Raw genomic sequence first — 19,691 nt, forward strand, 5'->3', positions numbered from 1 at the left:
GGTGACGTCCTGAGGCAGTCCCAATGTTTGAACTACCTACCCTGGAGTGCGCGGAGCCCCCGGTTTTAGCATCAAAAGGGGTTCTCCGGCCAATCGCCGAATGCGATTTCGGCGCCGGCAATCAGAGAATCCCTCCCACAGTTCTGCCTTTTTTATTTTCTCAGTTATTCACTGGAGCAATTAAATGGACCAAAGTCACTCTGAAACCCTGGGAAGTTTTATTTTCATATTGTTGTTGCTCTCTCCGTCCAACATGTTCTGCCATATAGGTGACTTTTTGCCAGTGAACACTGCACCGGTTAAAGCACTGTTCTTGTCAGCATGAAGTCTATATTACCTATAAGCAATGCTATATACCGTAAAGATTTCGATTACCACTTCTAGCTCCGAATCATGTTCTACAAGCACTGTGTTGTTTCCAAATAACCATGTCCAAACCATTCACAGTGTACAGCTGCTGAAACTTCCTCAATGTTAGCTGCACTATTTTAGATTCTGGCTAATGTTGAGATGGGGAGATACTAGGATCTTGGGTCCAGAAATGGGGTCCAAGACGTAGCAGACAATTTAGGGGTTAAACAGACTGAGGGAAAAGACTGCTTACAGCAGAGTCAAAGGCTGAGTTACCTTGTGCCATTTATACTTAACTCGTTAGTGGGAATCCACAGGATGCCTTGGTTAAGCCAGGACGATTCACTGAAGATCAATTGTCCTTCGGGACAACCTTGTCCGACAAGCCATTAGCCCATCAGAGTCTAATTACCTATTTGTCCGTCAATGGAAGGCTAGTTGCATATAAATATAAATCTTTTGTACAAACAGGAGTGGGCAATCAGACAAGATAGCTATAATGGATACATGTCTAGAAACCCGAGAACATTTGTTTGAGGAGCTGGGGCGGAGCTTAGCGAGAGAGAAAGAATGTTGTTCTAGACAGTTACAGGCAGACGGCTGTTGAAATTGACCAGAGAGTTTCCACCAAAGATGACTTTGGAAAAGGATTCTGAACAAATGTCTCTAACAGAAGAGAAATTGCTTCGTAAATACAAGTATTGCCTTTGCCTGTTTGAGTAAGTGGAACGAGAACTGCGTGTTCATGTATAGTGCTGTTTAATGGGAACTAGTGTGCTACAGTTAGAGCTGAAGTAAAAGTTTAAATATTGTTTTCTTTTCTTTTAATAAAGTTTGTTTATAATAACCAAGCCCTATTTCTTATATTATCACTCCAGAAACAAATCAATCTTTCCGCACTGCATAAGTTATGGTATCCGGTCCAGCCTCTTAGCTGCTGTTGAGAGTTGACCAGGCGTTCGTAACACTAAGGATTCCAAGAATAGTAGCTGACTCTGTTTTGAGTATTGTCTGGAAAATCAACAAAAAGGTCCATCTCAAAATTACACTGGACACAGCAGGGTGTTTGTGTGTGTGGGGTGGGGAGGGGGTGTCCAAGAATGTACAGTGTCTAGTGAAATTGAATCTTGGACCTGGCAACCTTCCAGTTATAAATGGAAGCTGAAAGTTACCATCCAATATTCATTAATTCAAACCAATTGAGGATACAGTTGGTATTCTGCACAACCAGGAACCCAAGAATAAACTTCAAATTCTAGTACAAACCTGCATCATCATGCGTCTTCTTACAGTGTCAAAAGGATAAGACAGTACCCCAGAAAATGAGGTTACAGCTTGAGCAATCATAAATGACACATAAACAGGAGTATTCTTCTGGTCTGGTAACACACCCTGTGGGAGAAAGCAAAATATTTTAGCAAGCAATATTAAAAGCATAGAGTTAATTTTCTTCTTCACAGCATGAGCAGTAACATGGACAGAACAGACTGCTTTCCTGTGAAATTGGGTAGACTCTACAAAAGGAGGTGGATCACTCTCCCAGATTACCACTAATGTGGTGACAATGTAAAAAGATAATGGTAAATTTTCAACAGCTTGTGTTTTGATCTAATTTTGCTTCAAGTATCAAGCTTGCTCCGAGGCCATTTCAAATACCCCTTCATTCAGCAGATAGACAGCATTATAGAACTCTCAATCAAACCTTTAACTACACTCACCTCTATGGTGCGATTGTATGGCGTGTATTCACTCCCTATGCTCAAATCAAGTCAGCAGAGCGGTGAATGGATCCACATTTATCTACTCCAATGCACTGAATATTATTCAGCCTTTCTCCTTTTCCATGTTTAAATGCCATACAATGGCACACATTACCTGAGGAAGGAGTTGCGCTCCGAAAGCTAGCGATTCGAAACAAACTTGTTGGACTTTACCTGGTGTTGTAAAACTTCTTATTGTGCCCACCCCAGTCCCAACTCGGCATCGCCACAAATTTTAGAGATATTGTCATGTTGCGTTTACTCACAACAGGCATTTCAAAACCAATCAGTTGTTTTAAATCATGTAAGAGCAACAGAAACAAGAAAAGCCATTTCAGATAATAAGAGGATGTTGGTTGGTCCCAACATTCGGTATCAGCTGTGGTTCAGCCGGTAACACTCTGGTCTTTGAGAGGTTGTGTTCCAAGTGCTATTCAAGTACTTAGGCATATGTTTCCGGGTGCGGCGATGACCAGCTGAATCGCACGTTTCGGCACCTCCCGTTGGAACGGACTTTTGGGCTCTTATTAGGAGCCCCAACGGCAATTTTTGACGGCTAAGGACTTCCGGGTGCGGCGATGACCAGCTAAGTCGCACGTTTCGGCAGCTCCTGGTGGAACGGACTTTTGGGCTCTTGATAGGAGCCCCGACGGCAATTTTAACGGCTAAAAACACTGTGCGGTAACCAGAAGGGAATTCCCCCTGGACACGGATGGAAAAAGGAGAGGAAAGTGGCCGGATTGCAGAGGATCCTCTAGAGCAGCGGCAAGGAAGGCAAGCACAAAGCAAGATGGCGTCGGAAGGTGGCCGTCTAGTATGGGGCCCTGACCAACAAGAGTTCCTGCGGCGCTGTGTGGAAGAACTTAAAAAGGAGATGAAGAAGGAGCTGCTGGCCCCGATATTACAGGCGATTGAAGGGCTAAAGGAGGAGCAAAAGACCCAGGAGCAGGAGCTTCGGGTCGTGAAGGCAAAGGCCGCTGAAAATGAAGACGAAATACAGGGCCTGGTGGTGAAGACAGAGATGCACGAGGTACAACACAAAAGGTGTGTGGAAAGGCTGGAGGTGCTGGAGAATAATGCGAGGAGGAAGAATTTAAGGATTCTTGGTCTTCCCGAAGGTGCAGAAGGGGCGGACGTTGGGTCATATGTGAGCACGATGCTTCACTCGTTAATGGGATCGGAGGTCCCGATGGGCCCGTTGGAGGTGGAGGGAGCTTATCGAGTTATGACGCGAAGACCGAGGGCTGGAGAAATACCTCGAGCCATAGTGGTGAGATTTCTCCGATATAATGACAGAGAGATGGTCCTCAGATGGGCGAAGAAAACTCGGAGCAGTAGGTGGGAGAACGCGGTGATCCGCATATATCAAGATTGGAATGCGGAGGTGGCGAGAAGGAGGGCAAGTTTTAATCGGGCCAAGGCGGTGCTTCACAAAAGGAAGGTCAAATTTGGAATGTTGCAGCCGGCAAGACTGTGGGTCACACACCAAGGGAAGCACCACTACTTTGAGACGGCAGAAGAGGCGTGGACATTTATTGTGGAGAAGCTGGAAAGGCGGGCCAGAAAAAGAACGTTTAGGACAAAGTGGTGGGGTGAAGGGGGGGGGAAAAGGGGGAAGGGATGATCTCTCAAGTTGTTAATCTTGCGACCCTGTAACTTTTCTCTCTTCCCCATGTCGTGGGGGAGAGGGGGGAGGGAGGATGAGGAATTGTGGGCGCCGGCCATTAGGGGTGGGGCCAAGTGGGAAACGCGGGCTTTGTTCCCGCGCTATGGTAATCATGGCGGGAACAGGGAAGCAGGGGGCCTCGCACAGTGGGGGCCGAGGTCACGGGGGGAAGCCGAGGTCAGCCAGAGTTTGCTGACTTCTGGGAGCAACATGGGGGGTGCAATTACGCTAGAAAAGGATCTAGCGGGGGGGGGGGGCTAACTGGGTTGCTGCTGCTGGGGAGAAGGCGGAGCTGGTATTGGGTGGGGTGGTCGAGGCGGGAGGGCACCGTCGGGGGGAGATACGGCTACGTGGGAACCGGCTGAGGAGCTGGATTAAAAAAGGGGATGGCTAGGGGGGGGCGGGGGGGTAAAGAGCCCCCCAACCCGGCTGATCACGTGGAATGTGAGAGGGCTGAACGGACCGATTAAAAGGGCACGGGTACTCGCACACCTAAAGAAATTAAAGGCAGATGTGGTTATGTTACAGGAGACGCATTTGAAACTGATAGACCAGGTCAGACTACGCAAAGGATGGGTGGGGCAGGTGTTTCATTCGGGGTTAGACGCAAAGAACAGGGGGGTGGCTATATTAGTGGGGAAACGGGTACTGTTTGAGGCAAAGACCATAGTGGCGGATAGTGGGGGTAGATACGTGATGGTGAGTGGCAGATTGCAAGGGGAGGCGGTGGTTCTAGTGAACGTATATGCCCCGAACTGGGATGATGCCAATTTTATGAGGCGTATGTTGGGACGTATCCCGGACCTAGAGGCGGGAAAGTTGGTAATGGGGGGAGACTTCAATACGGTGCTGGACCCAGGGCTGGACAGATCGAGGTCCAGGACCGGGAGGAGGCCGGCTGCAGCTAGGGTGCTCAAGGACTTTATGGAGTAGATGGGAGGAGTAGACCCCTGGAGATTTAGCAGGCCTAGGAGTAAGGAGTTCTCGTTTTTCTCCTATGTCCATAAAGTATATTCACGGATAGACCTTTTTGTTTTGGGAAGGGCGCTGACCCCGAAGGTGACAGGGACGGAGTACACGGCTATAGCTATCTCGGACCACGCTCCACATTGGGTGGACCTGGAGATAGGGGAGGAAAAAGAACAGCACCCGCCCTGGAGAATGGACATGGGATTACTGGCAGATGAGGGGGTATGTTTAAGGGTGAGGGGGTGTATTGAAAGGTACTTGGAGCTTAATGACAATGGGGAGGTTCAGGTGGGAGTGGTCTGGGAGGCGTTGAAGGCAGTGGTTAGAGGGGAGCTGATATCTATCAGGGCACATAAAGGAAAGCAGGAGGGTAGGGAAAGGGAGCGGTTGCTGAAAGAACTTTTGAGGGTGGACAGACAATATGCGGAGGCACCGGAGGAGGGACTGTACAGGGAAAGGCAAAGGCTACATGTAGAATTTGACTTGTTGACTACGGGTAATGCAGAGGCACAATGGAGGAAGGCACAGGGTGTACAGTACGAATATGGGGAGAAGGCGAGCCGGTTGCTGGCCCACCAACTGAGGAAGAGGGGAGCAGCGAGGGAGATAGGGGGGGTGAGAGATGAGGAGGGAGAGATGGAGCAGGGAGCAGAGAGAGTGAATGGGGTGTTCAAGGCAGTCTACGAAAGATTATATAAAGCTCAGCCCCCGGAAGGGAAGGAGAGAATGATGTGCTTTCTGGATCAGTTGGAATTCCCTAAAGTGGAGGAGCAGGAGAGGGCGGGACTGGGAGCACAGATTGAGATGGAGGAGGTAGTGAAAGGGATTGGGAGCATGCAGGCGGGGAAGGCCCCGGGACCAGATGGATTCCCGGTGGAATTTTATAGGAAGTATATGGACTTGCTGGCCCCGCTTCTGACAAGAACCTTTAATGAGGGAAAGGGGGCAGTTGCCCCCGACTATGTCAGAGGCAACGATATCGCTCCTCCTAAAGAAGGAAAAAGACCCGCTGCAATGCGGGTCCTATAGGCCCATTTCTCTTTTAAATGTGGATGCTAAGATTCTGGCCAAGGTAATGGCGACGAGGATAGAGGACTGTGTCCCGGGGGTGGTTCATGAGGACCAAACTGGGTTTGTGAAGGGGAGACAGCTGAACACGAACATACGGAGGTTGCTAGGGGTAATGATGATGCCCCCACCAGAGGGGGAAGCGGAGATAGTGGTGGCGATGGATGCTGAGAAAGCATTTGATAGAGTGGAGTGGGATTATCTGTGGGAGGTGCTGAGGAGATTTGGCTTTGGAGATGGGAGTATCGGATGGGTACAGTTGCTGTATAGGGCACCGACGGCGAGTGTGGTTACGAATGGACGGGGGTCTGATTATTTCCGGCTTTACAGAGGGACGAGGCAGGGGTGTCCCCTGTCTCCGTTATTGTTTGCACTGGCGATTGAGCCCCTGGCCATAGCACTGAGGGGTTCCAGGAAGTGGAGGGGAGTGTTTAGGGGTGGAGAAGAACACCGGGTATCTTTGTATGCGGATGATTTGTTGTTGTATGTGGCGGACCCGGTGGAGGGGATGCCAGAGATAATGCGGATACTTGGGGAGTTTGGGGATTTTTCGGGGTATAAATTGAACATGGGGAAAAGTGAGTTGTTTGTGGTGTATCCAGGGGAGCAGAGCAGGGAAATAGAGGATTTACCGCTGAGGAAGGTAACAAGAGACTTCCGGTACTTGGGGATTCAGATAGCCAAGAACTGGGGAACCTTACACCGGCTTAATTTAACACGATTGGTGGAACAGATGGAGGAGGACTTCAAGAGATGGGACATGGTGTCCCTGTCGCTGGCAGGTAGGGTGCAGGCGGTTAAAATGGTGGTTCTCCCGAGATTCCTCTTTGTGTTTCAGTGCCTCCCGGTGATGGTCACGAAGGCTTTTTTTTAAGAGAATCGAGAAAAGCATTATGAGTTTTGTGTGGGCCGGGAAGACCCCGAGAGTGAGGAGGGGGTTCTTGCAGCGTAGTAGGGATAGGGGGGGGGCTGGCACTACCGAGCCTAAATGATTATTACTGGGCCGCCAATATTTCAATGGTGTATAAGTGGATGGGAGAAGGGGAGGGAGCGGCGTGGAAGAGATTGGAAAGGGCGTCCTGCAAGGGGACCAGCTTACAAGCAATGGTGACGGCACCGTTGCCGTTCTCACCGAAGAAATACACTACAAGCCCGGTGGTGGGGGCAACATTAAAAATTTGGGGGCAGTGGAGACGGCATAGGGGAAGGACGGGAGCCTCGGTGCGGTCCCCGATAAGAAATAACCATAGGTTTGTTCCGGGGAGAATGGATGGGAGATTTGGAGCATGGCAAAGAGCTGGGGTAGTACAATTGAGAGATCTGTTCGTAGATGGGACGTTTGCGAGTCTGGGAGCGCAGACGGAAAAATATGTGTTGCCCCAAGGGAATGCATTTCGGTATATGCAACTGAGGGCTTTTGCGAGACAACAGGTGAGGGAATTCCCGCAGCTCCCGACGCAGGAGGTGCAGGATAGAGTGATCTCAGAGACATGGGTGGGGGATGGTAGGGTGTCGGATATATACAGGGAAATGAGGGACGAGGGGGAGACCATGGTAGATGAGCTGAAAGGGAAATGGGAAGAAGAGCTGGGGGACGAGATTGATGAGGGGCTGTGGGCTGAGGCCCTACGTAGGGTAAACTCGTCGTCCTCGTGTGCCAGGCTAAGCCTGATACAATTCAAGGTTCTACACAGGGCGCATATGACTGGAGCACGGCTCAGTAAATTTTTCGGGGTAGAGGATAGGTGTGGGAGATGCTCGAGAAGTCCAGCGAATCACACCCACATGTTCTGGTCATGTCCGGCATTACAGGGGTTCTGGGTGGGGGTGGCGAAGGTGCTTTCGAAGGTGGTGGGGGTCCGGGTCGAGCCAAGCTGGAGGTTAGCTATATTCGGGGTTGCAGAAGAGCCGGGAGTGCAGGAGGCGAAAGAGGCTGATGTTTTGGCCTTTGCGTCCCTAGTAGCCCGGCGAAGGATATTGCTTATGTGGAAGGAAGCCAAACCCCCGGGCGTGGAGACCTGGATACACGACATGGCAGGGTTTATAAAGTTAGAACGGATCAAGTTCGTATTAAGGGGTTCGGCTCAAGGGTTCATCAGGTGGTGGCAACCATTCGTCAACTACCTCACAGATCGATAGAAGGAATGAAAAAGAAAGAAAGACAACAGCAGCAACCCGGGGGGGGAGAGAGAACTGGGCGGGCTCTCAGGGATGTCATTGTATATGTATAGACATTTGTTATAGGTAATGTATATTGGACTGTTGGATTGTATCTTTGGAGAGTAACTATTTTTGACAAGGCAGTTGCCATTTAGTTTTGTTTTTTGTTTATATATTTATTTATTTGTTTAAAACTGGCCACTGTTATTTATATTGCTTTATTGTTGTTTAAAAGAAAAACTATGTACTGTTATGTTTGTCCAAAAAATCTTGAATAAAATATATATTTTTAAAAAGGCTAAAACCATTGTGCGGTGAAATAGAAGGGAATCCCCCCAGATATATATGGAGAAAGGAGAGAGTAGTGGCTGGATTGCAGAGGATCCTCAGGAGCAGCGGCAAGGAAGGGAAGCACGAAGCAAGATGGCGGCGGAAGGAGGCCGTTCGGTGTGGGGCCCAGAACAGCAAGAGTTCCTGCGGCGCTGTGTGGAGGAGCTGAAGAAGGAGGTGTTGGCCCCGATGCTACAGGCGATTGAAGGGCTAAAGGAGGCACAGAAGACCCAGGAGTTGGAGCTTCGTGATGTGAAGGCAAAGGCTGCCGAGAATGAGGATGAAATACAGGGCCTGGTGGTGAAGACAGAGACGCACGAGGCACTGCATAAAAGGTGTATAGAGAGGCTGGAAGCCCTGGAGAATAACTCGAGGAGGAAGAACTTAAGAGTTTTGGGTCTTCCCGAAGGTGCAGAGGGGGCGGACGTCGGGACATATGTGAGCACATTGCTTCACTCGTTAATGGGACCGGAGGCCCCGACGGGCCCCTTGGAAGTGGAGGGAGCATATCGAGTCCTTGCGCGAAGACCAAAGGCAGGAGAAATACCTCGAGCCATAGTGGTGAGGTTTCACCGCTATAGGGACAGGGAGATGGTCCTGAGATGGGCGAAAAAGACACGGAGCTGCAGGTGGAAGAATGCGGTGATCCGCGTGTACCAGGATTGGAGTGCGGAGGTGGCGAGGAGGAGGGCGAGTTTCAATCGGGCCAAGGCGGTGCTACATAGAAAGAAAGTTAAATTTGGAATGCTGCAGCCAGCGAGACTGTGGGTTACACACCAAGGGAAACATCACTACTTCGAGACGGCAGAAGAGGCGTGGACATTTATTGTAGAGAAGTTGGACTAGACTGGAGAGAGAAAGAGTTTCTGTAATAAAGTAGTGGGGGGATTGTATGGGACGGGGAAGGGGGAAGACATTTTCTCTATTCCCCTCGTTAGGGGTATGGTGAACTGTGGGCGCCGGTGGGGAAGGAGGGGGGGAAGGAGAGAGGGAGCTGCGCCATTAGCGGCGGGGCCGAGTGCGAAACGCGGGCTTTGTTCCCGCGCTATGGTAATTGCGGCGGGAAAGGGAGCGCAGGAAGGAGGGGGCCTTACACAATGGGGGGGATAAACGGGGGAAGCCGAGGTCAGCCAGAGTTTGATGACTTCTGGGAGCAACATGGGGGGAGCAATTACGCTAGAAAGGGATCTAGTGGAGGGGGGGGGGGGTTAGCTGGGTTGCTGCTGCTAAGGGAAAGGGGGAGCTGTTATGGGGGGGGGGGGGGGGGGGGGGGGTGGTGGTGGTCGGGACGGGAGGACAAACGGGAGCGTGGGAACCGGGTGAGGAGCTGGTCTAAAAAAGGGGATGGCTAGTCGACATGGGGGGGGGGGGGGGGTAAAGAGCCCCCCAACCCGGTTGATCACGTGGAATGTGAGAGGGCTGAATGGGCCGATTAAGAGGGCAAGGGTACTCGCGCACCTAAAGAAATTAAAGGCAGATGTGGTCATGCTACAGGAGACGCATCTGAAACTGGCGGATCAGGTCAGATTACGTAAAGGATGGGTGGGACAGGTATTTCATTCGGGCTTGGATGCGAAAAATAGAGGGGTGGCTATATTAGTGGGGAAACGGGTAGTGTTTGAGGCGAGGACCATAGTAGCGGACAGTGGGGGTAGATACGTGATGGTGAGTGGCAGGTTACAAGGGGAAGCGGTGGTTCTGGTGAACGTATATGCCCCAAACTGGGATGATGCAAACTTCATGAAGCGTATGCTGGGGCGTATCCTGGACCTGGAGGTGGGAAAGTTGGTAATGGGGGGAGATTTCAACACGGTGCAGGATCCAGGGCTGGACCAGGTCGAGGACCGGGAGGAGGCCGGCATCGGCCAAGGTGCTTAAGGACTTCATGGAGCAGATGGGAGGAGTAGACCCCTGGAGATTCACTAGGCCCAGGAGTAGGGAGTTTTCCTTCTTCTCTCATGTCCACAAGGTGTATTCTCGGATAGACTTCTTTGTCCTGGGAAGGGCACTGATCCCGAAGGTGACAGGGACGGAGTATTCGGCCATAGCCATCTCGGACCATGCCCCACATTGGATAGATCTGGTAGTAGGGGAGGAAAAGGAACGGCACCCACTCTGGAGATTAAATATGGGACTGTTGTCGGATGAGGGTGTGTGTGTAAGGGTGAGGGGATGTATCGAAAGATACCTGGAGATTAACGATGATGGAGAGGTTCAGGTGGGAGTGGTCTGGGAGGCACTGAAGGTGGTGGTCAGAGGGGAACTGATTTCCATAAAGGCCCATAAGGGGAAACAAGAGAGTAAAGAGAGGGACCGATTGTTGAGAGAAATTTTGAGGGTGGATAGGCAGTATGCAGAGGCTCCGGATGAGGGACTGTACAGGGAAAGACGAAGGTTGCATACGGAATTTGACTTGCTGACCACGGGCAGGGCAGATTCTCAATGGAGGAAGGCACGGGGAGTACAGTATGAGTACGGAGAGAAGGCGAGCCGGTTACTGGCCCAACAATTGAGGAAGAGAGGGGCGGCGAGGGAGATAGGTGGGGTGAGGGACGAGGAGGGTGAGATGGAACGGGGAGCAGAGAGGGTGAACGGGGTGTTTAAGGCATTTTATGAGAGGCTGTATAAGGCGCAACCCCCGGAAGGGAAGGAGGGAATGATGCACTTCCTGGATCAGCTGGAATTCCTGAAGGTGGAGGAGCAGGAGAGGACAGGATTGGGAGCACAGATTGAGGCGGAGGAGGTGGTAAAAGGGATTGGGAGCATGCAGGCAGGGAAGGCCCCGGGACCAGATGGGTTCCCGGTGGAATTTTATAGGAAATACATGGACCTACTAGCCCCGCTTCTGACGAGAACCTTTAACGAGGCCAGGGAAAGGGGGACGTTGCCCCCGACGATGTCGGAGGCGACGATATCGTTGCTCCTGAAGAGGGACAAAGACCCGCTGCAGTGCGGGTCTTACAGGCCTATCTCCCTTCTGAATGTAGATGCCAAGTTCTTGGCCAAGGTGATGGCGACGAGGATAGAGGATTATGTCCCAGGGGTGGTTCACGAGGATCAAACTGGGTTTGTTAAGGGGAGACAGTTGAACACTAATATACGGAGACTGCTAGGTGTGATGATGATGTCCCTGCTGGAGGGAGAGGCGGAGATAGTGGTGGCAATGGACGCTGAGAAAGCATTTGATAGAGTGGAGTGGGATTACCTGTGGGAAGTGTTGAGGAGATTTGGATTTGGAGAGGGGTTTATTGGGTGGGTTCAGCTTTTATATAGGGTCCCGGTGGCAAGTGTGATCACAAACAGGCAGAGATCTGACTACTTCCGTCTATATAGAGGGACAAGACAGGGGTGTCCCCTGTCCCCGATACTGTTTGCGTTGGCAATTGAGCCACTGGCCATAGCGCTGAGGGGCTCTAGGAAGTGGAGGGGAGTATTTAGGGGAGGAGAAGAGCACCGGGTGTCATTATACGCGGATGATTTGTTGTTGTATGTCGCGGACCCAGTGGAGGGGATGCCCGAGATAATGCAGACACTCAGGGAGTTTGGGGAATTTTCGGGATATAAACTGAATATGGGGAAGAGTGAGCCGTTTGTGATGCACCCTGGGGAACAGAGCAGGGGAATAGATGATTTGCCGCTGAGGAGAGTAACAAGGGATTTTCGGTACCTAGGGATCCAGATAGCCAGGAACGGGGGAACCTTGCATAAGCTTAATTTAGGAAGATTGGTGGAGCAGATGGAAGAGGATTTTAGGAGATGGGACATGGTGCCCCTGTCACTGGCGGGTAGGGTGCAGGCGGTCAAAATGGTGGTCCTTCCGCGATTTCTTTTTGTGTTCCAGTGCCTCCCTGTGATGACTACCAAGGCTTTTTTCAAAAAAGTGGATAAGAGCGTTATGAGCTTTGTGTGGGCTGGGAAGACCCCAAGAGTGAAGAGGGGGATTCTGCAGCGTAGCAGGGATAGGGGGGGACTGGCACTGCCGAGCTTAAGTGACTATTATTGGGCCGCCAATATATCAATGGTATGCAAGTGGATGGGGGAAGGGGAGGGAGCGGCGTGGAAAAGACTAGAGATGGCATCCTGTAGGGGAACCTGCCTGCAAGCATTAGCGACGGCGCCTTTACCGTTCTCCCCAAAAAAGTACACCACAAGTCCAGCGGTGGTGGCAACACTGAAAATTTGGGGGCAGTGGAGACGACATAAGGGAGTGACGGGTGCCTCGGGGAGGTCCCCGATAAGGAACAACCATAGGTTTGTCCCGGGGAAGATAGATGGGGGATTTAAAGTCTGGCAGAGAGCAGGGATTGTGCAATTGAGGGATTTGTTCCTAGACGGGACGTTTGCGAGTCTGGGAGCACTGACGGAAAAATATGGGTTGCCACCGGGGAATGCATTTCGGTATATGCAACTGAGGGCTTTTGCGAGGCAACAGGTGAGGGAATTTCCACAGCTCCCGGCGCAAGAGATTCAGGACAGGGTGATTTCGGGGGCATGGGTGGGGGATGGTAGGGTGTCAGATGTATACAGGGAAATGAGAGACGAGGGGGAGATCATGGTGGATGAGCTGAAGGGAAAATGGGAAGAGGAGCTGGGGGAAGAGATCGAGGAGGGGCTGTGGGCAGATGCCCTAAGTAGGGTAAACTCTTCGTCCTCATGCGCCAGGCTCAGCCTGATACAATTCAAGGTTTTACATAGGGCGCATATGGCGCATATGACTGGAGAAAGGTTAAGTAGATTTTTTTGGAGTGGAGGACAGGTGCGGGAGATGCGCGGGAAGCCCAGCGAACCACAGCCACATGTTTTGGTCATGCCCAGCACTACAGGGGTTCTGGGTGGGGGTGGCAAATGTGCTTTCGAAGGTGGCGGGGGTCCGGGTCGAGCCAGGCTGGGGGATGGCTATATTCGGGGTTGCAGAAGAGCCGGGAGTGCAAGAGGCGAGAGAGGCTGATGTTTTGGCCTTTACGTCCCTAGTAGCCCGGCGAAGGATATTGCTTATGTGGAAGGAAGCTAAGCCCCCGGGCGTGGAGGCCTGGATAAACGACATGGCAGGGTTTATAAAATTGGAGCGGATAAAGTACGCACTAAGAGGTTCGGCTCAAGGGTTCACCAGGCGGTGGCAACCGTTCCTTGACTACCTTGCAGAACGATAAGGGAAATAGGGAAGGTAGCAGCAGCAACCTGGGGGGAGGGGAGGGGGGTGGGGAGGGCCCACGCGGGCCCTCAGGGGTTTCCTATAGTTGTTTGTATATTAGCTATTTATACTGGCGTGTGGGACGTCATTGTTTTGGAGAGTTATTATTTTGTTGTTGGCAGTTGCCGTTTAGTTAATATATTATTTATTTGTTAAAAAACGGTCATTATTATTTATATTGTTTTTAAAGTTGTAAAAAGGGGAAAATCCTGTTTGACCGAAAAAATTTGAATAAAATATATTTAAAAAAAAAAAGTACTTAGGCATATAAAATAAAGCTTACACGCCAGTACAGTTCTGACAGAGTGCTGTATTCTTGGAGATGCTGTCTTTCAGATGAATCATGAAATCAAGATCAACTGGGACCTTTGCTGTTTAAACGATAGTGACATTTAAGGGGCAGCTTGACAAATACATGAATAGGATGGGAATAGAGGGATACCGCCCCAGGAAGGGTAGAAGATTTTAGTTTAGACGGGCAGCATGGTCGGCATAGGCTTGGAGGGCCAAAGGGCCTGATCCTGTGCTGTACTTTTCTTTGTTCTTTTATAGTATATGTAAATGATTTGGAGGAAAATATAACTGGTCTGATTAGTAAGTTTGCAGACGATACAAAGGTTGGTGGAATCGTGGATAGTGATGAGGACTGTCAGAGGATACAGATTGGTTAGAGACTTGGGCGGAGAAATGACAGATGTAGTTTAATGCGGACAAATGTGAGGTAAAGCATTTTGGAAGGTCTAATACAGGTGGGAAATACACAGTAAACGGCAGAATCCTTAAGAGTATTGACAGGTAGAGGGATCTGGGTGTACAGGTCCACAGGTCACTAAAAGTGGCAACACAGCTGGAGAAAGTAGTCAAGAAGCATGCTTGCCTTCATCGGCAGGGGAATTGAGTATAAAAATTGGCAAGTCATGCTGCAGCGATATAGAACCTTAGTTAGGCCACACTTGGAATATAATGTTCAATTCTGGTCGCCACACTACCAGAAGGATGTGGTGGCTTTATAGAGAGGGTACAGAAGAGGTTTATCATGATGTTGCCTGGTATGGAGGGCATTAGCTATGAGGAGAGGTTGGATAAACTTGTTTTGTTCTCACTGGAATGATGGAGGTTGAGGGGCGACCTGATTGAAGCCTACAGAATTATGAGGGGGAAGGACAGAATGGATAGTCAGCAGCTTTTTCCCAGGGTGGAAGGGTCAATTACTAGGGGACATAGGTTTAAGGTGCGAGGGACAAAGTTTAGAGATGTGTGAGGGAAGTTTATTTACACAAAGGGTAGTGGGTGCTTGAAACTCGCTGCTGGAGGTGATGGAAGCAAGTACCATAGAACCGTTTAAGGGACATCGTGACAAATACATGAATAGGATGGGAATAGAGGGATACGGGTCTCGGATGTGTAGAAGATTTTAGGTTAGACGGACAACATGGTCGGCGCAAGCTTGGCGAGCCGAAGGACCTGTTCCTGTGCTATACTTTTCTTTGATGTGGAGATGCCGGCGTTGGACTGGGGTGAGCACAGTACGAAGTCTTACAACACCAGGTTAAAGTCCAACAGGTTTGTATCAATGTCACTAGCTTTCGGAGCGCTGCTCCTTCCTCAGGTGAATGAAGAGGTCTGCTCCAGAAACACATATATAGACAAATTCAAAGATGCCAAACAATGCTAGGAATGCGACCATTAGCAGGTGATTAAATCCTTACAGATCCAGAGATGGGGTAACCCCAGGTTAAAGAGGTGTGAATTGTATCAAGCCAGGACAGTTGGTAGGATTTCACAGGCCAGATGGTGGGGGATGAATGTAATGCGACATGAATCCCAGGTCCCGGTTGAGGCCGCACTCACGTGTGCGGAACTTGGCTATAAGTTTCTGCTCGGCGATTCTGCGTTGTCGCGGGTCCTGAAGGCCGCCTTGGAGAACGCTTACCCGGAGATCAGAGGCTGAATGCCGTTGATTGCTGAAGTGTTCCCCGACTGGAAGGGAACATTCCTGCCTGGTGATTGTTGCGTGATGTCCGTTCATTCGTTGTTCTTTGTTCTTTTTGATCTTTTATTCTGGTCAATATTTATCCTTCAAATCAGTACCTTCGATATTACCATATTGCTCTTTGTGGGAGCTTGCTGTGTGGAAATTGGCTACTGCATTTTCTATAACAGCGACTATGTTCGAAAATTGGCTGTAAAGCGTTTTAATTTGTTCTATGGGGCGAAATTCTCCGGAAACGGCGCGATGTCCGCCGACTGGCGCCCAAAACGGCGCCAATCAGACGGGCATTGCGCCGCCCCAAAGGTGCGGAATGCACCGCATCTTTGGGGGCCGAGCCCCAACATTGAGGGGCTAGGCCAACGCCGGAGGAATTTCCGCCCCGCCAGCTGGCGGAAACGGCCTTTGTTGCCCCGCCAGCTGGCGTGGAAATGACATCCCCGGGTGGCGCATGCGCGGGAACGGCAACGGCTGCTGACAGTTTCCCACGCATGCGCAGTGAAGGGAGTCTCTTCCGCCTCGGTGGAGACTGTGGCGGAGGCGGATGGGAAAGAGTGCCCCCACGGCACAGACCCGCCCGTGGATCGGTGGGCCCCGATCGCAGGGCAGGCCACCGTGGGGGCACCTCCCGGGGCCAGGTCGCCCCGCGCCCCCCCCAGGACCCCGGAGCCCGCCCACGCCGCCTTGTCCCGCCGTTCAAAAGGTGGTTTAATCCACGCCGGCGGGACAGGCAATTTATCGGCGGGACTTCGGCCCACCCGGGCCGGAGAATCGAGCGGGGGGGCCCGCCAACCGGCGCGGCCCGATTCCCGCCCCCGCCGAATATCCGGTACCGGAGACTTCGGCAACCGGCGGGGGCGGGATTCACGGCAGCCCCCGTCGATTCTCCAACCCGGCGGGGGGTCGGAGAATGACGCCCAACGATAGTGAAAAACACTATGGCCGCTATTCTCCCCCACCACGCTGGGTGGGAGAATCGCCAGGGCGCTACGCGAATCGCGCCACGCGCACGTGATTCTCCCACCCCTCCGGAAACCAGCGGCGCATGATTCGGACCGGGCCGCGAAGAGAACCGGCGGGAGGCGATTCTCCGGTCGGATGGGCCGAGCGGCCGCTACGACACGAAAGGTTCCCGCCGGCGCCGTCCACCCCTCGTCGCTGCCGGCGGGAACGCTGGGGGGGGGGCGCTCCTTCACCAGGGTGGCCTCCAATGGGGCCTGCCCCGCAATCGGGGTCCATCGATTGGCGGGCCGGCCTCTTCCCCCCCCCCCCCCCGACCTACCTCCTTCCGCGCGCGGCCCCAGAACACTGGCTCCATGTTGGTGAGGGGCCGGCGCACATGAGACGTCCCCCGCGCATGCACAGGATGGCGCGGCCCAACTGCACATACGCAGGATTGGGCTGCCCTAACTGCGCATGCGCAGGTTGGCGCGGCGCCCATTTGGCGCCTTGTAAGGACGCTGGAGCGGCGTGAACCGCTCCAGCGCCGTGCTGTCCCCCGGTGGGGCCAGAATTAGTCGTGTCCGGGCCCTGTTTGTGCCGTCGTGAAACGCGACGGAGTTCACGACGGCGCTAACACTTGGCCTCAATATCGGAGAATTGCCCCCTATTTAAATACATGAATCTTTCTTTTAACTTCACAATATTGTCTCAAATTTGATAATCGGATCTAGCTGCCCAATTAGGATTAATGAGATTACAATTTCCGTTAGAAACCAATGGAAATTATTGCGGTTTTCAATGAATCACAATTAGGGAAGGAGCAATCACAATGTTCTATTACTGGGGAAAGATTAAATGTTGCATTCTCATCAAAATGTCACAATTAACGTGTCTTTTGTTCTAATTTTTATTCCTGTGTACCTTCAATACAAGAACATAAGAAACAGGAGTAGACCATATGGTGGCATTTAGCTTGCTCCACCATCCAATATGATCATGATTGGGCTTCAACTCCACTTTCCTTCCTGCTCGCCATATCCCTCGAATCTCTGAGACACCAAAAATCTGTCTATCCCAGCCTTAACTGTATTTAACCATGGAGAAACCACAGATCTCTTGAGTTAGAGCTTTACAAAGATTCACAACTCTTTGAGTGAAGTAGTTTTTCATCTCAGCCCTTAATGATATGCCCCTCATCCTGAGACTGTGATTCCGTCTTTAGATTCCCGAACCAGCGAAAACATCTCTCAGCGTCCACACTATCAAGCTGAATTTAATTTTAAAAAATATATATTTTTATTCAACGTTTTTGATAAATACAGAATAAAATAGAACAAATAGAAGCAACAGTACCCACTCCCCCAAAAACCCTTCCCACCCTCCCTAACAGCTGACGGTGACCAGCTCTTTAAAGTACAAAATAAACGGCTGCCATCTTCTGTAGAGCCCGTCAATAGCAGCTGTCACTGTGTATTTGGCTTTCTTGAAGTGCAAAATCTCCATAAGATCCCCAGCCATACTGAAGCACTGGGTGGAGAAGCTGACCTCAACTCCAACAGAACCCACCTGCGAGCAATCAGCGAGGCGAAGGCTAGAACATCAGCTCCACTCCAGTCCGCAGTTCAGTTAGGTCTGACACTCCAAATATGGCCTCGAAGGGACAGGGCTCCAATTCAATTTGCAGAATCGCTCAAGAAGGAGACCCAGAATCTCACGAGTTCAGACGGGGAAGGGAAGTGTAAAGCTATGGACAGTATAATGGTTAATGGAGATCAAGGTAGCAGGTTACGTGACAGGTTATTATGTAGAGATATGGGTTCAAAGACAAGGAAAATTAGGAGAAAGGGTAAAAGGAAAAATAAACTGCGAAAAGTTACTGATCAAGGTGTTAGGATTCATAACAAAGAAATAAAAAACAGCATAAGTGTACTTTACCTGAATGCTCGTAGTATACGAAATAAGGTAAATGAGATGATGGCGCAAATCATCGTGAATGACTATGATTTAGTGGCCATTACCGAAACATGGTTAAAAGATGGTCACGACTGGGAGTTAAATATCCAAGGGTATCAGACTATACGAAAGGATAGAATGGACGGTAAGGGCGGTGGTGTAGCTTTGTTGTTTAAGGATGGCATCCGGGCAATAGTAAAGGATGATATTGGTGCTATGGGGGACAAGGTTGAATCAATTTGGGTGGAAATCAGGAATAGTAAGGCGAAAAGGTCACTGGTAGGAGTAGTCTATAGGCCACCAAATAGTAACAGGATGGTAGGGCAGGCAATAAGCAAAGAAATAACGGTTGCATGTAGAAATGGTACAGCGGTTATCATGGGAGATTTTAATCTGCATATCGATTGATTTAACCAGGTTGGTAAAGGCAGACTTGAGGAGGAGTTTATAGAACGTGCCCGAGATAATTTCCTGGAACAGTATGTAATGGAGCCTACAAGGGAACAAGCGGTCCTAGATCTGGTCCTGTGTAATGAGGCAGGATTGATTAATGATCTCATAGTTCGGGATCCTCTTGGAAGGAGCGACCACAATGTGGTGGAATTTAAAATACAGTTGGAGGATGACAAGGTAAAATCAAACACTAGTGTTTTGTGCTTAAACAAAGGCGATTACAATGGGATGAGAGAAGAACTAGCTAAGGTAGACTGGGAGCAAAGACTTCATGGTGAAGCAGTTGAGGAACAGTGGAGAACCTTCCGAGCGATCTTTCACAGTGTTCAGGAAAGGTTCATACCGACAAAAAAGAAAGACGGTAGAAAGGGGAAAAATTGACCGTGGATATCTAAGGAGGTGAGGGAGAGTATCAAATTGAAGGAAAAAACATACAAAGTGGCAAAAATTAGTGGGAGACTAGAGGACTGGGAAGTCTTTAGGGGACAGCAGAAAGCTACTAAAAAAGCTATAAAGAAGAGTAAGGTAGACTATGAAAGTAAACTGGCTCAGAAAATAAAAGCAGATAGTAAAATCTTCTACAAATATATAAGACAAAAAAGAGTGGCTAAGGTAAATATTGGTCCTTTGGAAGGTGAGAAGGGAGATTTAATAATAGAAGATGGGGAAATGGCTGAGGAGCTGAACAGGCTTTTTGGGTCAGTCTTCACAGTGGAGGACACAAATAACATGCCAGTGACTGATGGAAATAAAGATATGATAGGTGAGGACCTTGAGATGATTGTAATCACGAAGGAGGCAGTATTGGGCAAGCTAATGGGGCTAAAGGTAGACAAGTCTCCTGGCCCTGATGGGATG

The 19,691-nt window shown here is 50.4% G+C and overlaps 1 protein-coding gene across 1 annotated transcript in view; it reads right to left on the reverse strand.

Moving 5' to 3' along the window:
• LOC140408452 (ADP/ATP translocase 4-like) overlaps positions 1-19,691 on the reverse strand; it is a 194,231-nt gene that overhangs the window by 71,696 nt on the left and 102,844 nt on the right. The window contains exon 5 of the mRNA XM_072495676.1: positions 1,618-1,743. Within this exon, the coding sequence (XP_072351777.1) occupies positions 1,618-1,743 (126 nt within the window). The remainder of the gene's footprint in view (positions 1-1,617; positions 1,744-19,691) is intronic.

The sequence above is a fragment of the Scyliorhinus torazame genome, chromosome 3 (assembly GCF_047496885.1).
Source record: "Scyliorhinus torazame isolate Kashiwa2021f chromosome 3, sScyTor2.1, whole genome shotgun sequence".
In the NCBI taxonomy this organism is placed as follows: domain Eukaryota; kingdom Metazoa; phylum Chordata; class Chondrichthyes; order Carcharhiniformes; family Scyliorhinidae; genus Scyliorhinus; species Scyliorhinus torazame.